Source organism: Exophiala xenobiotica, assembly GCF_000835505.1.
Source record: "Exophiala xenobiotica strain CBS 118157 unplaced genomic scaffold supercont1.5, whole genome shotgun sequence".
In the NCBI taxonomy this organism is placed as follows: Eukaryota; Fungi; Ascomycota; class Eurotiomycetes; order Chaetothyriales; family Herpotrichiellaceae; genus Exophiala; species Exophiala xenobiotica.
In genome coordinates this window covers 372,473-388,485 of record NW_013562490.1, presented here as the reverse complement: position 1 = coordinate 388,485, position 16,013 = coordinate 372,473, and the positions used below count along the sequence as shown (strand labels likewise).

General features: G+C 51.5%; 8 protein-coding genes across 8 annotated transcripts; 6 read left to right on the top strand and 2 right to left on the bottom strand.

Moving 5' to 3' along the window:
• Nucleotides 1–299: 299 nt before the first annotated feature.
• PV05_07844 (uncharacterized protein) lies at nucleotides 300–1,139 on the top strand (the record flags this gene model as incomplete). Its single annotated transcript, XM_013457313.1, has 1 exon — nucleotides 300–1,139. The coding sequence occupies one exon, from the start codon at nucleotides 300–302 to the stop codon at nucleotides 1,137–1,139; it is 840 nt and encodes a 279-aa protein (XP_013312767.1).
• A 1,390-nt stretch (nucleotides 1,140–2,529) lies between these two features.
• On the top strand, nucleotides 2,530–3,194 carry PV05_07843 (uncharacterized protein; the record flags this gene model as incomplete). Its single annotated transcript, XM_013457312.1, has 2 exons — nucleotides 2,530–2,807; nucleotides 2,858–3,194. The coding sequence occupies 2 exons, from the start codon at nucleotides 2,530–2,532 to the stop codon at nucleotides 3,192–3,194; spliced, it is 615 nt and encodes a 204-aa protein (XP_013312766.1).
• A 650-nt stretch (nucleotides 3,195–3,844) lies between these two features.
• On the top strand, nucleotides 3,845–5,053 carry PV05_07842 (uncharacterized protein). The gene has a single exon (XM_013457311.1). The coding sequence runs from the start codon at nucleotides 4,015–4,017 to the stop codon at nucleotides 4,891–4,893; it is 879 nt and encodes a 292-aa protein (XP_013312765.1). The 5' UTR covers nucleotides 3,845–4,014; the 3' UTR covers nucleotides 4,894–5,053.
• PV05_07841 (uncharacterized protein) lies at nucleotides 4,987–6,297 on the bottom strand. The gene is made up of 4 exons (XM_013457310.1): nucleotides 6,133–6,297; nucleotides 6,057–6,071; nucleotides 5,590–6,003; nucleotides 4,987–5,535 (listed from the first exon to the last, which is right to left on the bottom strand). Exons 1-4 carry the CDS (start codon nucleotides 6,283–6,285, stop codon nucleotides 5,419–5,421), a joined length of 699 nt encoding a protein of 232 aa, XP_013312764.1. The 5' UTR covers nucleotides 6,286–6,297; the 3' UTR covers nucleotides 4,987–5,418.
• A 623-nt stretch (nucleotides 6,298–6,920) lies between these two features.
• PV05_07840 (uncharacterized protein) lies at nucleotides 6,921–9,324 on the top strand. Its single transcript, XM_013457309.1, has 4 exons — nucleotides 6,921–7,388; nucleotides 7,439–8,053; nucleotides 8,104–8,283; nucleotides 8,331–9,324. Exons 1-4 carry the CDS (start codon nucleotides 7,329–7,331, stop codon nucleotides 9,117–9,119), a joined length of 1,644 nt encoding a protein of 547 aa, XP_013312763.1. The 5' UTR covers nucleotides 6,921–7,328; the 3' UTR covers nucleotides 9,120–9,324.
• Nucleotides 9,325–9,480: 156 nt separating this feature from the next.
• Nucleotides 9,481–11,029, top strand: PV05_07839 (uncharacterized protein). Its single transcript, XM_013457308.1, has 3 exons — nucleotides 9,481–9,806; nucleotides 9,861–10,355; nucleotides 10,405–11,029. The coding sequence occupies exons 1-3, from the start codon at nucleotides 9,519–9,521 to the stop codon at nucleotides 10,762–10,764; spliced, it is 1,143 nt and encodes a 380-aa protein (XP_013312762.1). The 5' UTR covers nucleotides 9,481–9,518; the 3' UTR covers nucleotides 10,765–11,029.
• A 396-nt stretch (nucleotides 11,030–11,425) lies between these two features.
• PV05_07838 (uncharacterized protein) lies at nucleotides 11,426–14,067 on the top strand. The gene has a single exon (XM_013457307.1). It carries the CDS (start codon nucleotides 11,604–11,606, stop codon nucleotides 13,704–13,706), a length of 2,103 nt encoding a protein of 700 aa, XP_013312761.1. The 5' UTR covers nucleotides 11,426–11,603; the 3' UTR covers nucleotides 13,707–14,067.
• Nucleotides 13,897–15,594, bottom strand: PV05_07837 (uncharacterized protein). Its single transcript, XM_013457306.1, has 2 exons — nucleotides 15,411–15,594; nucleotides 13,897–15,360 (listed from the first exon to the last, which is right to left on the bottom strand). Exons 1-2 carry the CDS (start codon nucleotides 15,505–15,507, stop codon nucleotides 14,045–14,047), a joined length of 1,413 nt encoding a protein of 470 aa, XP_013312760.1. The 5' UTR covers nucleotides 15,508–15,594; the 3' UTR covers nucleotides 13,897–14,044.
• Between the last annotated feature and the right edge of the window lie 419 nt (nucleotides 15,595–16,013).

The window sequence follows — 16,013 nt, the reverse complement described above, 5'->3', positions numbered from 1 at the left end:
CGGACATGCGCGGAGTGGTCGAATCGCATCGCACATATGACAGTACTGTGTTATGTTTGCATTTGGGTGAATCTGCCTCAAATGGTCAAGGTCACGTCTTATCGCACCCATGGGGATACGAGTCCGCTTCTACACAGCGGATTGATGTGACATCGGATGCTCGAGAAGTTGCTACTAACCCGTTTGTTTGTCCGCTGACCACCTGGTAGTCGAGCTGCTTCTTCTCTCGGATGTGTCGACTTACGAATTGAGACCCTTTCCTGCACTCGCCCTCCGGCCGACACATCACTACTCCCAACATGTTCTTCATTGTACCAGATCGCAAAGGCCCAGACGTCGAGTCTATTACCGCTTCAGACACATCGTCCTCTCCACCTCATAACCAGAAGCGACAGCGCCTCTCGCCCAACGCCGAAGATGTCGCTGGTTACTATCCCAAGCGCAACCAGAAAAGTTGTGACCGATGTCGCCTGAAAAAGGCACGCTGTTCTGGGGGAAGGATTTGCGAGAAATGCAAACGCGACGGCGTCATATGTACCACAAATAGGGAGTCGAAGAGAGATCCTAATGCCAAACCGTTGAACGCAGAATATGTACATCTCGTCGAATCACAACGAGATGCCTTGTTGAACGCCTTAAGGACTATATATGAGAAAGGGGCCTCCAGTAATTCGGCAGCATTATCAGATATATTGAAAGATCTCGGGATCGGAGTCGAAGACCTCAAGAGGATGCCCCGGCGGACAGCATCTCAGGAGGATACTGTTAATCTGGATGAGGTTGACCTACGTCGAAATGCTGCAGAAATTCAGGCTCTACTGAACGAGTGGAATATCCCCATCACACAGCCAGAGGCTCCTCATAACCTCTCAACATGGTCCCAAGGCGATATACCCAACCCAGTCAGAGATTTAAATCATGGTGCTTCATCCGAAAGCTGCCTCCAACGTACACTTGATACAACTTTCCCCGCTAACGTGATGGGACCAATATCAGCAACAACCGCAGGACAGATGAATACAACAGAAGTGGCCCATCCTACGAGCGAGTTCGACGATTGGCTTGTCGCAGACGCGGTTGATGAGAACTGGTTCCTGCCTGCTGCTGATGGACAAGCAACAAACCGCCCTGGGACCTGATCATGGACCAAAGTACATATCAACACGGTTCAGTATGGCCGCATGCACCTCTGAGTCACTTTGGGAAGCAACAACATGGCAGCCTGGTGGACCATTACCGTCTTCAGAAACGTAAGCCTGACCTCCGTTCATGCTCTAAGCCTTGAAATTTTCCCCCAAGGGCGAGACTTGCGCTTAGGATGGATTGTCGCGCCAACATCGGGATAATCAATACTTCAACCTTCACGTCGCCACTATTTAAACCTGGAATGGCGAGGATTACGTCGGAGCGTCGTCGTATTTCTTCTGAATCTATGCCTAGACTTGCGGAGAGATGGTCCAATTCGCAAGCAGGACCTTCAGGAACCTCCGACCTGTCACGCTTGGACCACAGGCTCAGGTTCACATGCGATATGAAACGTCAACTTGCACACTTTGGCCTTGGGTTGAGCTACAGTACCAGACAAGGACGCAGATCATTTTAATGGTACAAATGATGACATTTTCGGATGGTTCGCGCCGGTCTCTGAGCGAAGCTCAGCGATACTCTCGACTCAGACGAGGCGTGACTATCATCTCCTCGGAGAAGCCATTGTTCCTGCCGAGGTCTTGAATGCGAAGGTATACCACAGCACGCTGGTCGGCCACCGTGGGGGGAATGCATGCTCAGTGCCTCCAACAAGGAACGCGATAATGGCCATACGTCGCCCATGTTCGCTGACTGTGAACCTTGCAGCTCGAGTTGACGAGAATGGGGAGATCTTCTTTCAACGACGCAAAAAGGCCGGGACCTAAGTCGACATAACTAGCTTCCAGAGTGACAGCCTTGACGGGTTATCTGGTAAGTAAACTTACACCTTTAAAGAAGCCCCTTATCTCAGGAAACTTGCCTGTACCACATCTAACGAGTGCATTTTCAGTTTAGGTAGAATTGGACCGTGCGAGCTATACCAATGCTACCAGAGCCAAAGTGTGGTTCTTTACCCCAATAGTTACGGGTGATGATATTGAGTTTTGTTGATCGGGCACCGTGCCAAGTCAGCACTGAGCCGTTGGGTGTCTGTGCACTTTCCTCGAACGTCATTCTGGCCTGTCACCTTCAGTCTACTGAAGCTGCTGGTGGATGGACGAACGCAAGCGGCTAATGAAAGCGGCTGGCCTCGGTCGACTGCACCATTGACGGTTGCTGCTGGTTCAAAATGGGTTTATGAAAGCCTTGATGTGGTTTGTCTGTTACGAGGAGGCTTTCGTGCACTGACCTTGAACTCGACGCTTTGACTTCAATGTCCAAAGTCAGGGTTCTTCAACCTTGGGTAACGCTGAACATGCTATCTCTACCAAATTATGCTTTTGCTTTTCTACATAAAACCAGATTTCCAAAGATACGTCGACCTTAACAAGCAGCGACATCATGTTTGGCCTTTTCAAACGGCAATCGAGACGGCCAACGGGGCCACAATGCCCTGTATCTTTCAAAGAACGAAAGATCGTATTCTGTGATTGGGGATTTCATGCTCGGGCGTCGAATGACGGCTGGTGTTTCACCTATGTGGACGACGTCGATTTTGATCCGGATGAAGACCTCAGGTCATTCAGGTTGACCGACGCCGACCATTGTGGCGAGATTGTGAGCAAGTTTGTCAGTTCACAGCTTCGCAAGAACTCGCGAATAAAAGGATCGAAAGGATGGTAAGGACTCTACGAGAAGCTTGTTGGGGCCGGACTGACGTTCAAGCTAGGCGTTTCGTTTGCCTGATAGAGGACGGAAGCCAAAGGATAGTGCCCGTCCAACGACGAGATAAAACCCCCAGAACTATGTTGCTTTTTGAACGGGAGGTGCCTTGCGACTGCGAGGGAAGACAACATTCCCGACATCGAGCGGACAGCGGCATGTCAGGGAAGACCTACGAAGACCAGCTCGAATACAAGCGCGACTATTCCTCATCACCAGAGACTATACGGCTCGATTGCAAACAAGGAAGCCTCTCATCGGACGAGGAGCCTTCATCATCCCCGGTAGAATACCGAAGCCGATTCTCGACGTTGGCCACATTACATGAAAATGACCCTGTTTGAGACTTTTGTGCATGATACGGTCATCTGCTTCACAAGATCCGAGTCACTTCAGCAGCCACGGAGAGCAACTATTGCGTGTGGTCTATGACCATCAGACCACTTTTCCTAGAAGCAATACCTGGAGTGCAGCTCACGGTTCCACGTCAGCCCAGCAATTGGCTAGATATGCCAATCATCAAAGCATGGGACATACTCGCGTCCATAGCCTTCTGGCACAATTTAGCAGCAGCGAGCAACCCGAACTCGGTCTGGCCGGGACCCCGTCAACCTTACGACTATGCACACGCTGGTCAGGATCCCACTCCAACGAGGAGAACCACGGCTTTTCCCGGAGGTGGAAGCGAGACGACTGTAAGCTGGTTATAAGACTTTCTAACGATTTATGATGATGTGCACGATGGAATGTTATATCTTGAATCGCCCAAATAACTCTGCCCGCGGGGCTGAATGCAGAACTGAAATATCTCATAATCTGTCTGCAGTGCCCAACGTCGGACATAATAAAATGGACAATTCCAGCAGCAAGCCGTGTCTTGCTTCGAGAAAGCTGCGCAGACGTCTCTGTGATTCACCCCTTACATGGCAAGATATACGGTGCAACACAACTTCTAAATATTTCTCCGCATGCTTCGAGTAGATGAATGTTTTCGAAGATTCGCAGACACGACACAACCTGCCCCTGCTCGTCCAACGTAATCGGCCGAAGTTGCACGCTCTAGAGGTTACTAAGAGGCCGAGAAATGCAAAATCTAGAAGACTAGGTGCAACAACCATCCGCACTAAGGTACTTTCTTCTCGGCCATCTATCTACACCAGCACCATGTCCTCCAACGCTTCCAGTGCGACTGCCACGGGCGCCGTGGCCAGCACCAGCGCAATTACCAACACCAACAGCACCACCGACAAACTCTTCAACCTCTCTGCCGAACTCGCCACACTCCAACACGAGAAGAAGAACCACAACCTGCATCGTCTGCCCCCGAACTACACCGTCCAGCGCCGTCCGCTGAACCATGCGCCTGTCGCGAACATCCACGCCGGCGCGGCCGTGCCGAAGGTAGTCTACGTCTCGCAGCAGACGCCTCTGATGGCAGCGGTCAAGCGCGTCAAGAAGATCCTGGCGCACATTGAGAAGCGCGCAATGCAGCAGGCGGGTGTGACGATGGGTGCGAAGGATCGGAGGCACAGAATCAAGGCGGCAAACGAGACACTTGTGAAGAACAAAGAGGAAGTCCTGGTTAAAGCGAGCGGGAGAGCGATGAGCCAGGCGCTGCGCGTGGGCGAGTGGTTTCGAAACAAGGAGAAAGAGTTCCTTTGTGATGTGCAAGTGAGGACGGGCAGTGCAAGTGTTGTCGATGACATTGTGGAAGTGCCTCCCCAGGACGAAGAAGGGCAAAGGATGGGCGAGGGCGAGGACGCAGAGAAAGAGGATACAAAGATAGAGTATGGAGATACGACGTTGGAAATCATCGGCCACGTCGCAACGAGTTCGGCCGAGCGACTGCAGTCTAGTGGGGATACCGGGCAGGACAAGGAGAATGAGGAAGATGACGTGGACGTCGACGATGGGCAGGTCAAAAAGAGCATACGCGCAAAGAGGAAGAAGAGGAAGAGACCGATGTACGCAGAGGATGATGTGCCCGAGGCTCGCCTGAGGCACATCAAGACGGTTGAGGTTGCGATCACCCTGCAGGGTTAATAGCCTGCGTTGTTGAAATGGGCTCTTTTCTGCGCCGGTAGCTATATGTCTTATTATTTGGTAGGACGGAGTCGGTGTCAAAAAGGAGACAGTGGCGACTTATGAGGCATGTTATTATGTAAACTGTATCCGGTAGTTGATGTCAAGCACTCGGATAATGACCTATTCATTTGTACCAATTTCCAGCCACCATCTCGATGGCGTCGTCTAGCAAGGGGCACAATGCTTGTTCGGTTTGCTTGTGACCAACGTCCCAAAACATCTTCCAGGCCCAACGATGTCACTACTCAACATCCTTGCTATAGGTAGCAATGCCAATACGATCTCCGTGACAGATGCTAGTGGATTGCGTCGACGTGCTTGATGCACGAAACATCCACCTATGCAAATGTTGCGAGGCTGACCGCACATGGCCGCCAGCATTCAACTTCTCGCCCCCAGCCCGACTCTGGAAAGCATGCGTCGACTTAGGAGCATTCCCAACGTCCACAGTACCAATACCTGCTGGTGTTGCTAATGGTGCTCTCACGCTTCTGTCGATGCCGGTTTTCTGAAAGACACCTTTTCCACCGCGACGTTCTCGTTCCCATTCGCATCGGTCCGTAATTGATAAACATACAGCACAAGTACATCGCCTTGGATCTGCAAGGCGTTAGTCGATAACACATGCAAGCAAAGGGTATCTCAGGTACATACGTCCATCAAGCAGAAGCTGGGCGTCGGTTCCTCGTCAATTGCCTGCCAGCTTGTGCTGAATGCGCCGGTTGCGCTGCCTGGGTTTATAAAGAACTTCCCTTCCAATTCATATGCTTCGAATTTGTGCGTTCCACCCCACAGCAAGACATCCACATCCATCTGCCGTGCGGCAATCAAGAGAGCATCCGCGTCCCCATGCGGAATAATAGTATGTCCATGTGTGAACCCTATCCGAAGGCTGCCATGTTGGACGACTTTTGATAGGGCCAGAGTGGAGGCCTCAGTGTCGTAGTCACCCTTGACAATGTGCAAGTCTGGTGCTATCTGGCGTAGGAAATCATATGTCTCTTTGTCTGTCAGGTTGCCTAGGCAGACTACCTGGCCAATCTTTCCTGGAGTAAGGAGCTTTCGGAACTGGGACGAGCAAAGTCAGGGACGATTCGTGGCAGTCTTTCTTGACGACTAACCTTTGCAGGGATTTCCTGTCCTTCCGGTCAGTATGCTCTCTGTCGGACATTGCTGTTTACAACAGCGACTGCTTACTGGTGCTCGATCTGGGATGAAGAGGTCACCGATGACCAAGACTAAGCGCGAGGCCATGCCTCTTCTGATTCGAAAATCTCCTAACACGAGAATTGCATGTTCAGCGGCTGAGCAAGACGGTCGTGATTTGGCATGGACAATTCCATGTGGCATGCGAGTCGCTGGTCGCCCGTCGCATTGGTATGGCAGGTGAATGGCGCAGCCACAAAGGAGTCTCCCTGACAGGAAGGCTAAGCGAGAACATTCTGTCATGACGTTGGCTGGCTTTCTACAAGATGTACGGAGTACTGAGATGTTATTAAGAGCATCCTCTTTGTGGCCTTGTGAAAAGCTTCTGAAGTACGACTACAACTCATTCCTCAAAGCAGAGGCGGCACAAAACAAGGAAGCCCAGAGAAGGTCAATACTGTACAAACTCACTGCCGGCGTTACAGAACGAGACGACAAATAAGGTATGTCGAACTGGACATTTTCAGCAGGCAGATGCTCTTCTCCATGGATTTGGATCAAAAAATGCCACATAAGATGACTCTTCGCCTCTTTTCGCCTCAACTCCCTTGACAAGTCTGGAGGATCTCATGCCAGTGCCTCTTGATAGTGCCAGGATTTCGACTGCAAATGCCACGCCAAGATGTGGGCCGATTCTGGTCAGGTATTGGGCTTTTTGCCTAGGCTCATGATGGTTCTCAAGGATTCCCCTCCTTTGGAACGGCGCTGTATCAGCCCGATCACCCCGGCCCGTTTGCGTGCAAGGATCGACCCCGTCACGCCCCGTTTACACATCGTTGCTACCCTCGAGGCCAGTACGGAGATTTGTGGTTCGATTGATCTCCCTGTCCTCTCAATATAGTCTGCCTACTTCTTGACTGCACTTTCAATCTCTGTCGTCTTCCTCGACGTTCGACGGCCGCCTGGCTCAAAAGGAGCACGCTGGGACGGTCCCAAGCAAGGTTGCATACTCTTGGTTCCACCACCGTATAGAACAAGAGAAGTGGGCTGGTGCCGGATTTGATAGCCTCGAAGGCTGCGACTCCTGGACTCGGCGATACTCACCACCGACATGACATGCTTGCTAAGGGATGTTTCGAAGACTCGCCTCATAGTCTCGCCCCCAAATCCGTTATCGTGATCTCACGTTTCCTGTTAGCCAGACCTCCACTACTGGCAGGTATGCCTTTCGCGTGTTGAAACCTGCTATGGGCAACATCGGCAGGTCCAGTACTGGCTGTGCCTTATGTCGCAAGCGCAAGGTCAAGGTGATTATCTCTCCATCAGCTTGTCTTGCTGTAGGTTGACCAGCTGCCAGTGCGACGAAGGCAAGCCAGGCTGTAAGCGATGCGCGCAGGCACGCAAGACTTGTCCAGGCTATCCTCAAATCCAATTGCAGTTTCGTTCCGACTTCGCGTTTCCAGTTCGAGACTCTAGTGGGAGAGTGCATGCGGTCGGCCCGACTTTACCGCCGGTTCGAACTTACAGTGCTAGCCGCCCGTCGGATACTGAAGACGAAGAAGAGCAGGACAAAATCAAGACTGAGCGCCTCTCCTCGCAGCCGAGTTCGTCCACGCCAGCACAGGCTCAACGTTCAATTTCCCCAGCTCCGCGGTATGATGTCCACCATCAGTCACTTTGCTTCTTCCTCAACTTGTTCTGCTTCCAAGCAGGCCGACTTTATTCGTTCCCCGTTCTTGATTTCTTGCCGGATGTGCTGCAAAAGGCCGATCCTTCTTCGAGTATACATCAAGCAGCAATGGCGGTCTCACGGTTGACATTGGCCGATCAGTACAGTGGAAAAGACGTCAGGCTACAGACCGGTCGAGAGTATGGTCAGGCTTTGGCCTTGACTAACGCGACGATCCGTGATAGTGCGGCTAGCATACAAGATGAGACTGTGCTAGCTGTGTGGCTACTCGGCCTGTACGAGGTCAGTCATTATTGTTGTTGGACATTCAAGCTTACTGATGGCTCAAATAGCACATCAGCGTTCTTTTGACACATGGTCGGAGAACCGCAGAATCCAAGACCCCAGAGGAAGAATGGCACTCGCATTTGTCTCATGTTCGAGGTGCCATGCATCTTTTGCACCTTCGGGGAATGTCACAATTTACCAGTCCTCGTTCGGAAAAGATATTCCGCATCTTCAAAGCAGCAATTGTAAGCGGGTGTCATCCCTCTGCCTGTGCCACCTGACAGTCTCTTAGCAAATGCGTCTGTTCATTTTGACTCCTGTAACATACAAGGACTTTGACGACCTGGAAATCGATGTGTTCAAGGAGGAACACGAATTCGTACCAAGTCAGACAGCCAACAAAGCCACGGCTTACTTTCATCGCGTCGCACGACTACTAGAAAAGATCAGATACCTCCTGGCGCAAAAGACTGACGATCTAGCCAAAAGAATGGCCGCAGCCGAAGAGTTGCTCCACTACGGCGAGTCACTGGATGAAGCAATGACCGGATGGAGCAAAGACGAGCCCGGCTGGGATATCATGAGAGTGCGCTGCGGAACAGCGGGCACTATGTGGGCGCTTTATCCTTCCCATGCACTCTACCACTTCTACAGTTTCTGGGTTTACCTTTATTGGATACGCTTCCTCTCAGCTCGGGTAAAGCTATATGAGGGTCTGATCGAGTTGCAGAGAGCCCTGACCGAGGACTCAACGGGCCGTCGCACTCCGTCTGCCGCCACGAACCTGAAAATCTCGAAATATCAGACCATAATACAGATGACTGCTTCGGAACTCATTGGATTGACTGCTTATGCTCTGGGCGACGTGACCCCTACCGGAGGTTTTCATTCTTCGGTATCAGCGCGGAACCCACGACGGGGCTTTCAAGAAATTAACGTCGTGGCAGCCATGCAGCTGGTGATTCCTCTGAAAATGCTTCAGCGTTCGGAGTATCCAATGGCTACACAGAAAGGGGCGGTCGATCTTGCTATTTCTCACATCGGCGATGGATTCCGGCGACAGCCACTGGTTTTCCTTTAAGGGGCATCCTTCCGCTTTACTGTATCGCTGGATGGAATCTTGGTCGGTGGTGTGTTAAGGGAGGATCCGGGGTGATGATCTTGTGTTTACGCAATACTGTTGTCTTGCAAGATACATGATCCATGTTAGTAATGAGATACCACGTAATTACAGAAGCGTGCAGGGCAGGGCAGGGCAAGTGGACTTTCAATCTGCATCCATGTCGGCAGATCTGCTTGAACTTCCCAAGGCTCTTTCAAAACGGCGTTAGTTGCTGTGACACGCACAGTAGTACGGTGAAGCAAGGATTTCCATCTCCACACTGTTCTTTTGTATGTCATAGTATTTGATCTCCGCATTCACCTGGGAAACAACCCATTTCCTTTACAGCGCCCATTATCACCGTCCAATTCTTTCAAGATGGCGACCCTTCAGGGATCAGGAATCCCAAGGGTGAAACTGGAGTCGCTTCCAGATGCCAACATCAAACCAGAACCTATGGACGACACGCCGTCGCCCTACGTTGATGAGGATGAGGAAATGTACGACGAGGACACTGCCGACCTGGATTTTTCGCAAGCACAACAACAACTATGGCTTAGTCACATTCCGAAGACACTGTGGGAAGCACTATCCAAACTTCAAGACGATGACGAAATAGAGATCGGGACCATACGAGTTGAGGGCTCAGAGACTAACCCGTCAAGAGTACGTCAACGCACCCACCACCTTTGAAGAATGACAAGCTGATAATCGCTTTAGGTCAGTATGCTGCTCAAATCAATACCGGAATTTGCGAACGAGCCGAAAGAATACAATCTATACCGTCCACCGACTGAGAGACTACGAGTTCGAAGACCTGGTCAAGCGTTTGTCTTCTCGGAGAAAGATCTACCAGGCTACAAGCCTCGAGCATTCGCCTGGGACGACATTGACGAAGAGGGAAATCCAGGACAAGGCCGCTCGTTTCTGTACGAGAGACACAAGCGCGAGCTGAAGAAGAAAGAGAACAAGGGCCGTTTCGTCCCTTACGCACGCCGCCCGATACCAAAGCAAACTGCCATTGCGGGGACTGTGGCAAGAGAGTTCGAAGCCGTGCCAGTCAAGAACGAGGAATATTTCGTGCTCGAGAACAAACAGGCTTCACAGATGCTCAAGCCACCGGAACGAGAAACGGCCGTGTTCGATCCAAAGAGAGATCCGTCAAGGCAGCACGTGCCGCTGATGAGCATGAGCGACAGGGCTAATGCGATCAAGGTAAAATCTGTCCTATCCCTAATGTTCAGCTCTAGCTAACCCCTGTTAGAATGCGCAAGCTCGAAAACAAGCGCAGAAGGAGAACCGCGCTGCTCGTGTCGACAAACACGTCCTCATCGACAAACTTCTCGAGCTCTTCAGGCAGCATCGCATTTGGGGTCTACGTGATCTCAAGGCGAAGGTCAATCAACCCGAGGCATATCTACGGCAAACGCTGGATGAAATTGCGTTCATGTGGAAGGCAGGAGACTTCAACGGCAAATGGGAGCTCAAGGATGAATACAAGAGTGACCCTGCGCTGCAGAACCCGATGGGTGTTGTGGCGCCTAAAGTGGAGGACTCTGACATGGATAAATCTGGCTTGGACGACGACGACGATGACGACCCCTTTGAGGATGTCGGAGCATAGGTTTCTCTGAATCATTTGACAGCAGCAAGGCGGCGTTTTGGAAAAACGGTTGAATAAAAAGATACCCAGGCGGCTGTATGACATTGAAAGACGGTTGGGAGCCGGGCTTCGTCTTGTATTGTTTATGGGGAGCTTGGAAAAGCATCGACATCTTGAAGCAAGGCTCTTTCCAAAACTGCACCTTGCCAACATACCTAGGTAGACGGCTTACTGAGGCGTTGCCGCTTAACACTATTCTTAGAAAGGCAAAAGACCTAGAACGAACGTATAAAATTTTGGAAACTAAACTCCTCCCCAGCGATGACTAACACGTCTCTGGGGTCTCTTTCAGTATTCGACACCTAATTAAGTATTTTGACTTGATACTATGCGCTACTCGCGTCACTTTAGTATCGGGAAGATGGTATGATAGAAAGGTTTTCGCGCCGGCCTTCCGTTTTTAAACTAACCGTCGGTTCAATCCTCTAGAACCTGACCTTTCTCAGAAACTTTCCACCTCTTTTGCCTCTGCCCACCTTGAGGCCGAGGTGTTGTGGCTGCCTGGGTTCAGCATTCAAGTCTGACAAGGCTGTTGTACAGCCTTGCGAATAAGGCTGAAATCTTGGCAATGCTCTATTGACTGAGTTAGTGCTTGGCCTTGACTTTGAACTGCAGAGTATGCATTGCATTATTTTCCTGTAACAACATGTTTTGCAGCCGACAGAGCCTACGAGTCCTACTGGCGATACCGAAGGTTTGACTTCCGAACATAATCACACTGTGCACCCGTCGAATGATGTCGGGCTAAACCAGCAAGCACAATACTAAAGGGGGGGAAGCCGGCAGCGACCCTTATTAAGATGCCGTCCACCTTCGGAGGCGGCTTGACGAATACGATGGCATCAAATGGGGTCTACATCGGCCAGCGCCGCTCCTACGCCGGCGCGCTCTGCACAATCCGGTACCAGGGTTCTCTCCCCTCCCTGAAGGGTGAATGGCTAGGCGTTGAATGGGACGATCCTACCCGTGGTAAGCACAGCGGCTCACACGAAGGATATCAAGTGTTCGAGTGTCTCTCGTCATCTCCAACAGCTGCTTCATTCGTGCGACCGTCAAGGAAGCCCGACCCCGAGCGGACGCTGCTCGAGGCAATCAAATTCAAATATGCTCCGACCACAGTGCCAAACGCCAACAATGTCATGGACCAAACGATCGAAATATCCGGCAAAGTCGTCGAGGAAGTCGGCTTTGAGCGGATCCAAAAGCAACTCTCCGTCTTGACGGACTTGAAGATCGTTCTGGTCGACGAACTCGTGGTCTCGGGTGTGGCGCGTCGTGGCGCGTCGCGAGATGAGATACGACAAGCACAGGCCGAGCTTGCGCAGAGGTGCCCAAACATCGTCGAGCTGGATATAGGCTGGAACGTGGTTGAGACATCGCAAGACGTCGCGGATATATGCCAGCCGTTGAAGAAACTCAAAATCCTAAAGGCAAGCGGGCTGCGACTACGAAATTTCAAAGCCAAATTGTCGGAAGGCGAGGACAACCCTTTTCCAAACGTCGACGAGCTGCACTTGAACGAATGCCTCATCACACCTGAGCAGACTGTGCAGATCCTCTCACCGGGCGGGACATGTGGTTTTCCGTCGCTCAAGACGCTGACACTGTCGTTGAATGAGTTGCACTTCTTTGGCAATGTCAGAAAGAAAGAAGAGCCGAGATGCCCCTCTGTCACGACCCTCGTGCTGGATAATAATAAATTCAAGGATCTGTCGTCGCTGTCGAATCTGGTATCCTTGTTTCCGAATACTACGTCCTTGTCACTACAGGGCAATATGGTATCTGAAATCGGCCTGGACGGACTACGATTCCCAGAATCTCTTCGGTTTGACAATCTCGAGACACTCAACCTCGCTGGCAATAAGATCGGAAGCTACACGTTCATCGACACCTTGCCAGGATTGTTCCCCAATTTGACGTCGTTACGGATATCCCGCAATCCGCTGTACGAAAGCACACAAGGTGACGGCCAGGGAGATGAGGCGAGACGGCAAGCGACAAGCGCCGCAGACTCGACGAGTTACTATCTTACACTCGCGAGGATACCAGGCTTGAAGTCGTTGAACTATACGACGATTACGAGCAGGGATAGGGAGGAGGGCGAGATCTATTATCTTTCTGTTGCCGAACGAGAGATCAAGACTCTACTCGAGACAGGCGCAGAGGGAACAGAGAATATTGAGCAGAGAGCCGCGCAAGCGAGGAAAAGTCATCCCTTGTATACGAGCCTCTGCGCAAAGTATGAGCGCGAGGATATCATCGCTCGGTTTCTCGACGAGACCAGGCAGGTGCGAAATCAAGACGACAACAAGAAGACAACAGAAAGGTCTGGGCTGGATGGCTATGCGCCAGGGACGCTGGGCTCGAGGCTTGTTGATGCGTACTTCTACATGCCGAGCTCAACAGCCAGCGCATCCGAGGCAGCGAGTCGGAACGAGCAGAGATTCCAAAGATTACTCCCGACGACAGTATCTGTGTACAGACTCAAATCACTCATTGCGAAGCAGTTCAATCTGCCACCGCTACATTTCCGTTTGGTGTACGAGTCTCACGAGTATGATCCGGTAGAGCCGATCTCGCGGACGACCAGATGGGATGGAAGCGGGGAAGATGATTGGGACGCCTGGGGAGATTGGGACGTTGATGATATTGACAATGACGACCACGACCACGACCACGGGCATGAGGATGTGGATGTGGATGGTCTGGTCGGGCGTGATGAGGTGCGAAAGGACGGTAGTGACCCGATGTACATCACCCGCGAAGGCCAGCGGTTCAAGAAGCGTGAGACAGAGATCCTGGATGGGATGCGTGGGTGGGGCGACTTCTTGGACTTGACGACCTCGGACGGATCGAGGAGGAGGGACACTAGGGTTCGGATTGAGCCATATAACAACAGGTGACCTGGGACGAAAATCATTGCCGTAGATCATGCGAAGGCGCCCACCGCTGTGGCACGCACCATGATCGAGAGTGCAATGACTCGCCTGCCGCTGGGACAGTGCCAGAACAAGCACAACAGAAAAGGGCTCAATGGAGAGCAGTGTTGTCACACCGAGAAAGCAAGGAGAGGTCCAGAGCTGGGGATGAGAAGTGAAGAATGTTTCGATTCACATTTACTACAGTGTACATAAGAGCAATTCGACTATGCCGAGCAGGGTATCTTTGTCTGCACATCATAGCAGACGAGACGTTGAAAGAGAATATACAGGTACAGGTCGACGCAAAGGCATGCTCATGCCTATGCCTCATCAGCATTCCCGAGCTTGACCTTCTCACTTCTCAGGTCCTGCACGGGTATAGCACGAGTCTTTTCGGATCCGCTGGCGATCCGACGCGCTCTCTCCTCCTCTTCTGCAGTGAGCTCGAACCTCCTCATGCGCTCGCCAATTCGAGGGTCGATTACGGCATCCTTGAGCCATATCTGTTCCGAATCGTCACCTTCTTTCCGAGGTTTATGGATGGACTTGTGCCAGTATGGTTCTTCGACTTCGAGCACTGACAGTTGCTCCCATCCTTGACTGAACGAGGCTGAGGCTGAGGCTGAGGCATCGATTTCGGGCGCTTTTGTCGCTACGGGAACAGCATCTAGGTCTTCAGACGCAGCTGTTGACGGGAACATGGAGCCTTGATGGTATGGTCTGTAGTTTGCAAGCACAATTGCTGCTGTGTCGCGACCAATTTGATCGGCTAGATGACGGCGGTTGAGGAAGTTGTATATTCTTTGAGGTGTTTTGAGAAAACCTAACAGGTGCTGCTGGTAGATGGGTTGTGATGGTTCAAAGGTGCTAGGTGTCTTTGGTGATAATGAAGCGGAGGAGTATTTGTCGGTGGATATGTATGCTGGGGGTGGGGATGGCTTCTTCTTTTCCTTCTCTTCCTCGACCTTCTTTTCGGGTTCTGGGCTTTCCGTGGTCGCTGCCGGATCGTCCGTTCGAGCTTCGGTGGGAAGGTGGATGGGTGATGGTGTCGGTTCCACCTCAGGAGGAGGAATGGGTTCGTCCACAGGACCGAGCCAGCCTTCGTGCAAGCCTCGGATATATTCTTTCCAGGTATGCCTTCCAAGGACTAAATCGCCTCGAACTCCAGGCTCTGGGCCAACGTTCATCTTCTCTCGAATCATTTCGATGGCCCTCTCCGTGTCCATCTCCTCCTCCTCCTCTTTCTCTTGTGCAAGTGCCTTCTCGCCCTTTTTCCGCCGGAGTCTGCGTATCTGTTCTGCTGTTCCGTATCGTACGTCACCTTCTTTGCGACCTTCGATCACGTCATAGTCCATTGCGGCGGCGACTAATACTGGTTTCACATATTCCTTGAAGTATGTCCTCGAGGGGCTTATTCCATCTCCGGGAGGGGCGGACAGGAAGACTGTCAGCTTTCTGCGCAACTGATTGACGGGCAACGGCTCCTGTGCTATGTGCGCTACGAGATCGCACCATTTCTTCTGAACCTTCTTCTTTTCCCGCTTGTCGTAGACCACAGCTGCAGTCCAACCACCGGTAATGGTAAGGAAGATCAACCAGTTCCGCGAGGGTAGTCTAAACCGAAAATTGGGCAGACCTAGGCGGGTTCAACAACGGGCAGACTCGACGAGCATTGATGCAACTTACCCATCATGCGGAATACTGGGTTCTGTTTAGGCGGTGGTTTTGGTGCTTCATACTGACCGCCACTTGGTAAACCATCTGGTTTCGAAGGTTCAGCCATTTTGTCCTCGGTACCACCGTATGGTGTTACACTTCAAGCAATCGTACAATTCGAGTTCATGCTCATGGGCACATGCTCATCGTGGTTTGGCGCAGCTCACCCGGGAAAAAAATGAAGGTCACAGTCGGTACACTTGCCCGACAGAAATATAGCACGTTACCTGGCCCGTGCTGGCCCTTAGCGTTTGGGACGTGTTAATCTCTGTAAATGCGGGGTGAGCTCCTTTCAAGGGCAGACTCATCAGAAGTGTCGCCCGACAATCGAAAGGGCTTGTAATAAAATGAATCGACCACCTTATTATTCAAATGCACGTTGCTTGCCAGACACTCAAAGTCTAGGGAGCTCTATGAAAATTTTGAGGTCTGTCTTGGTAGGCTTGTGCTATGGTCTTTGTTCCTTTTGACAGCGGGATTGACCAATTGCCGCCAAAGCTGTGCGAGGCAAATGAGCATGTGAGTAACAATGTGAAAACATGTGGTGTTCACCGGGTCGCCTAGAGGTGGCAG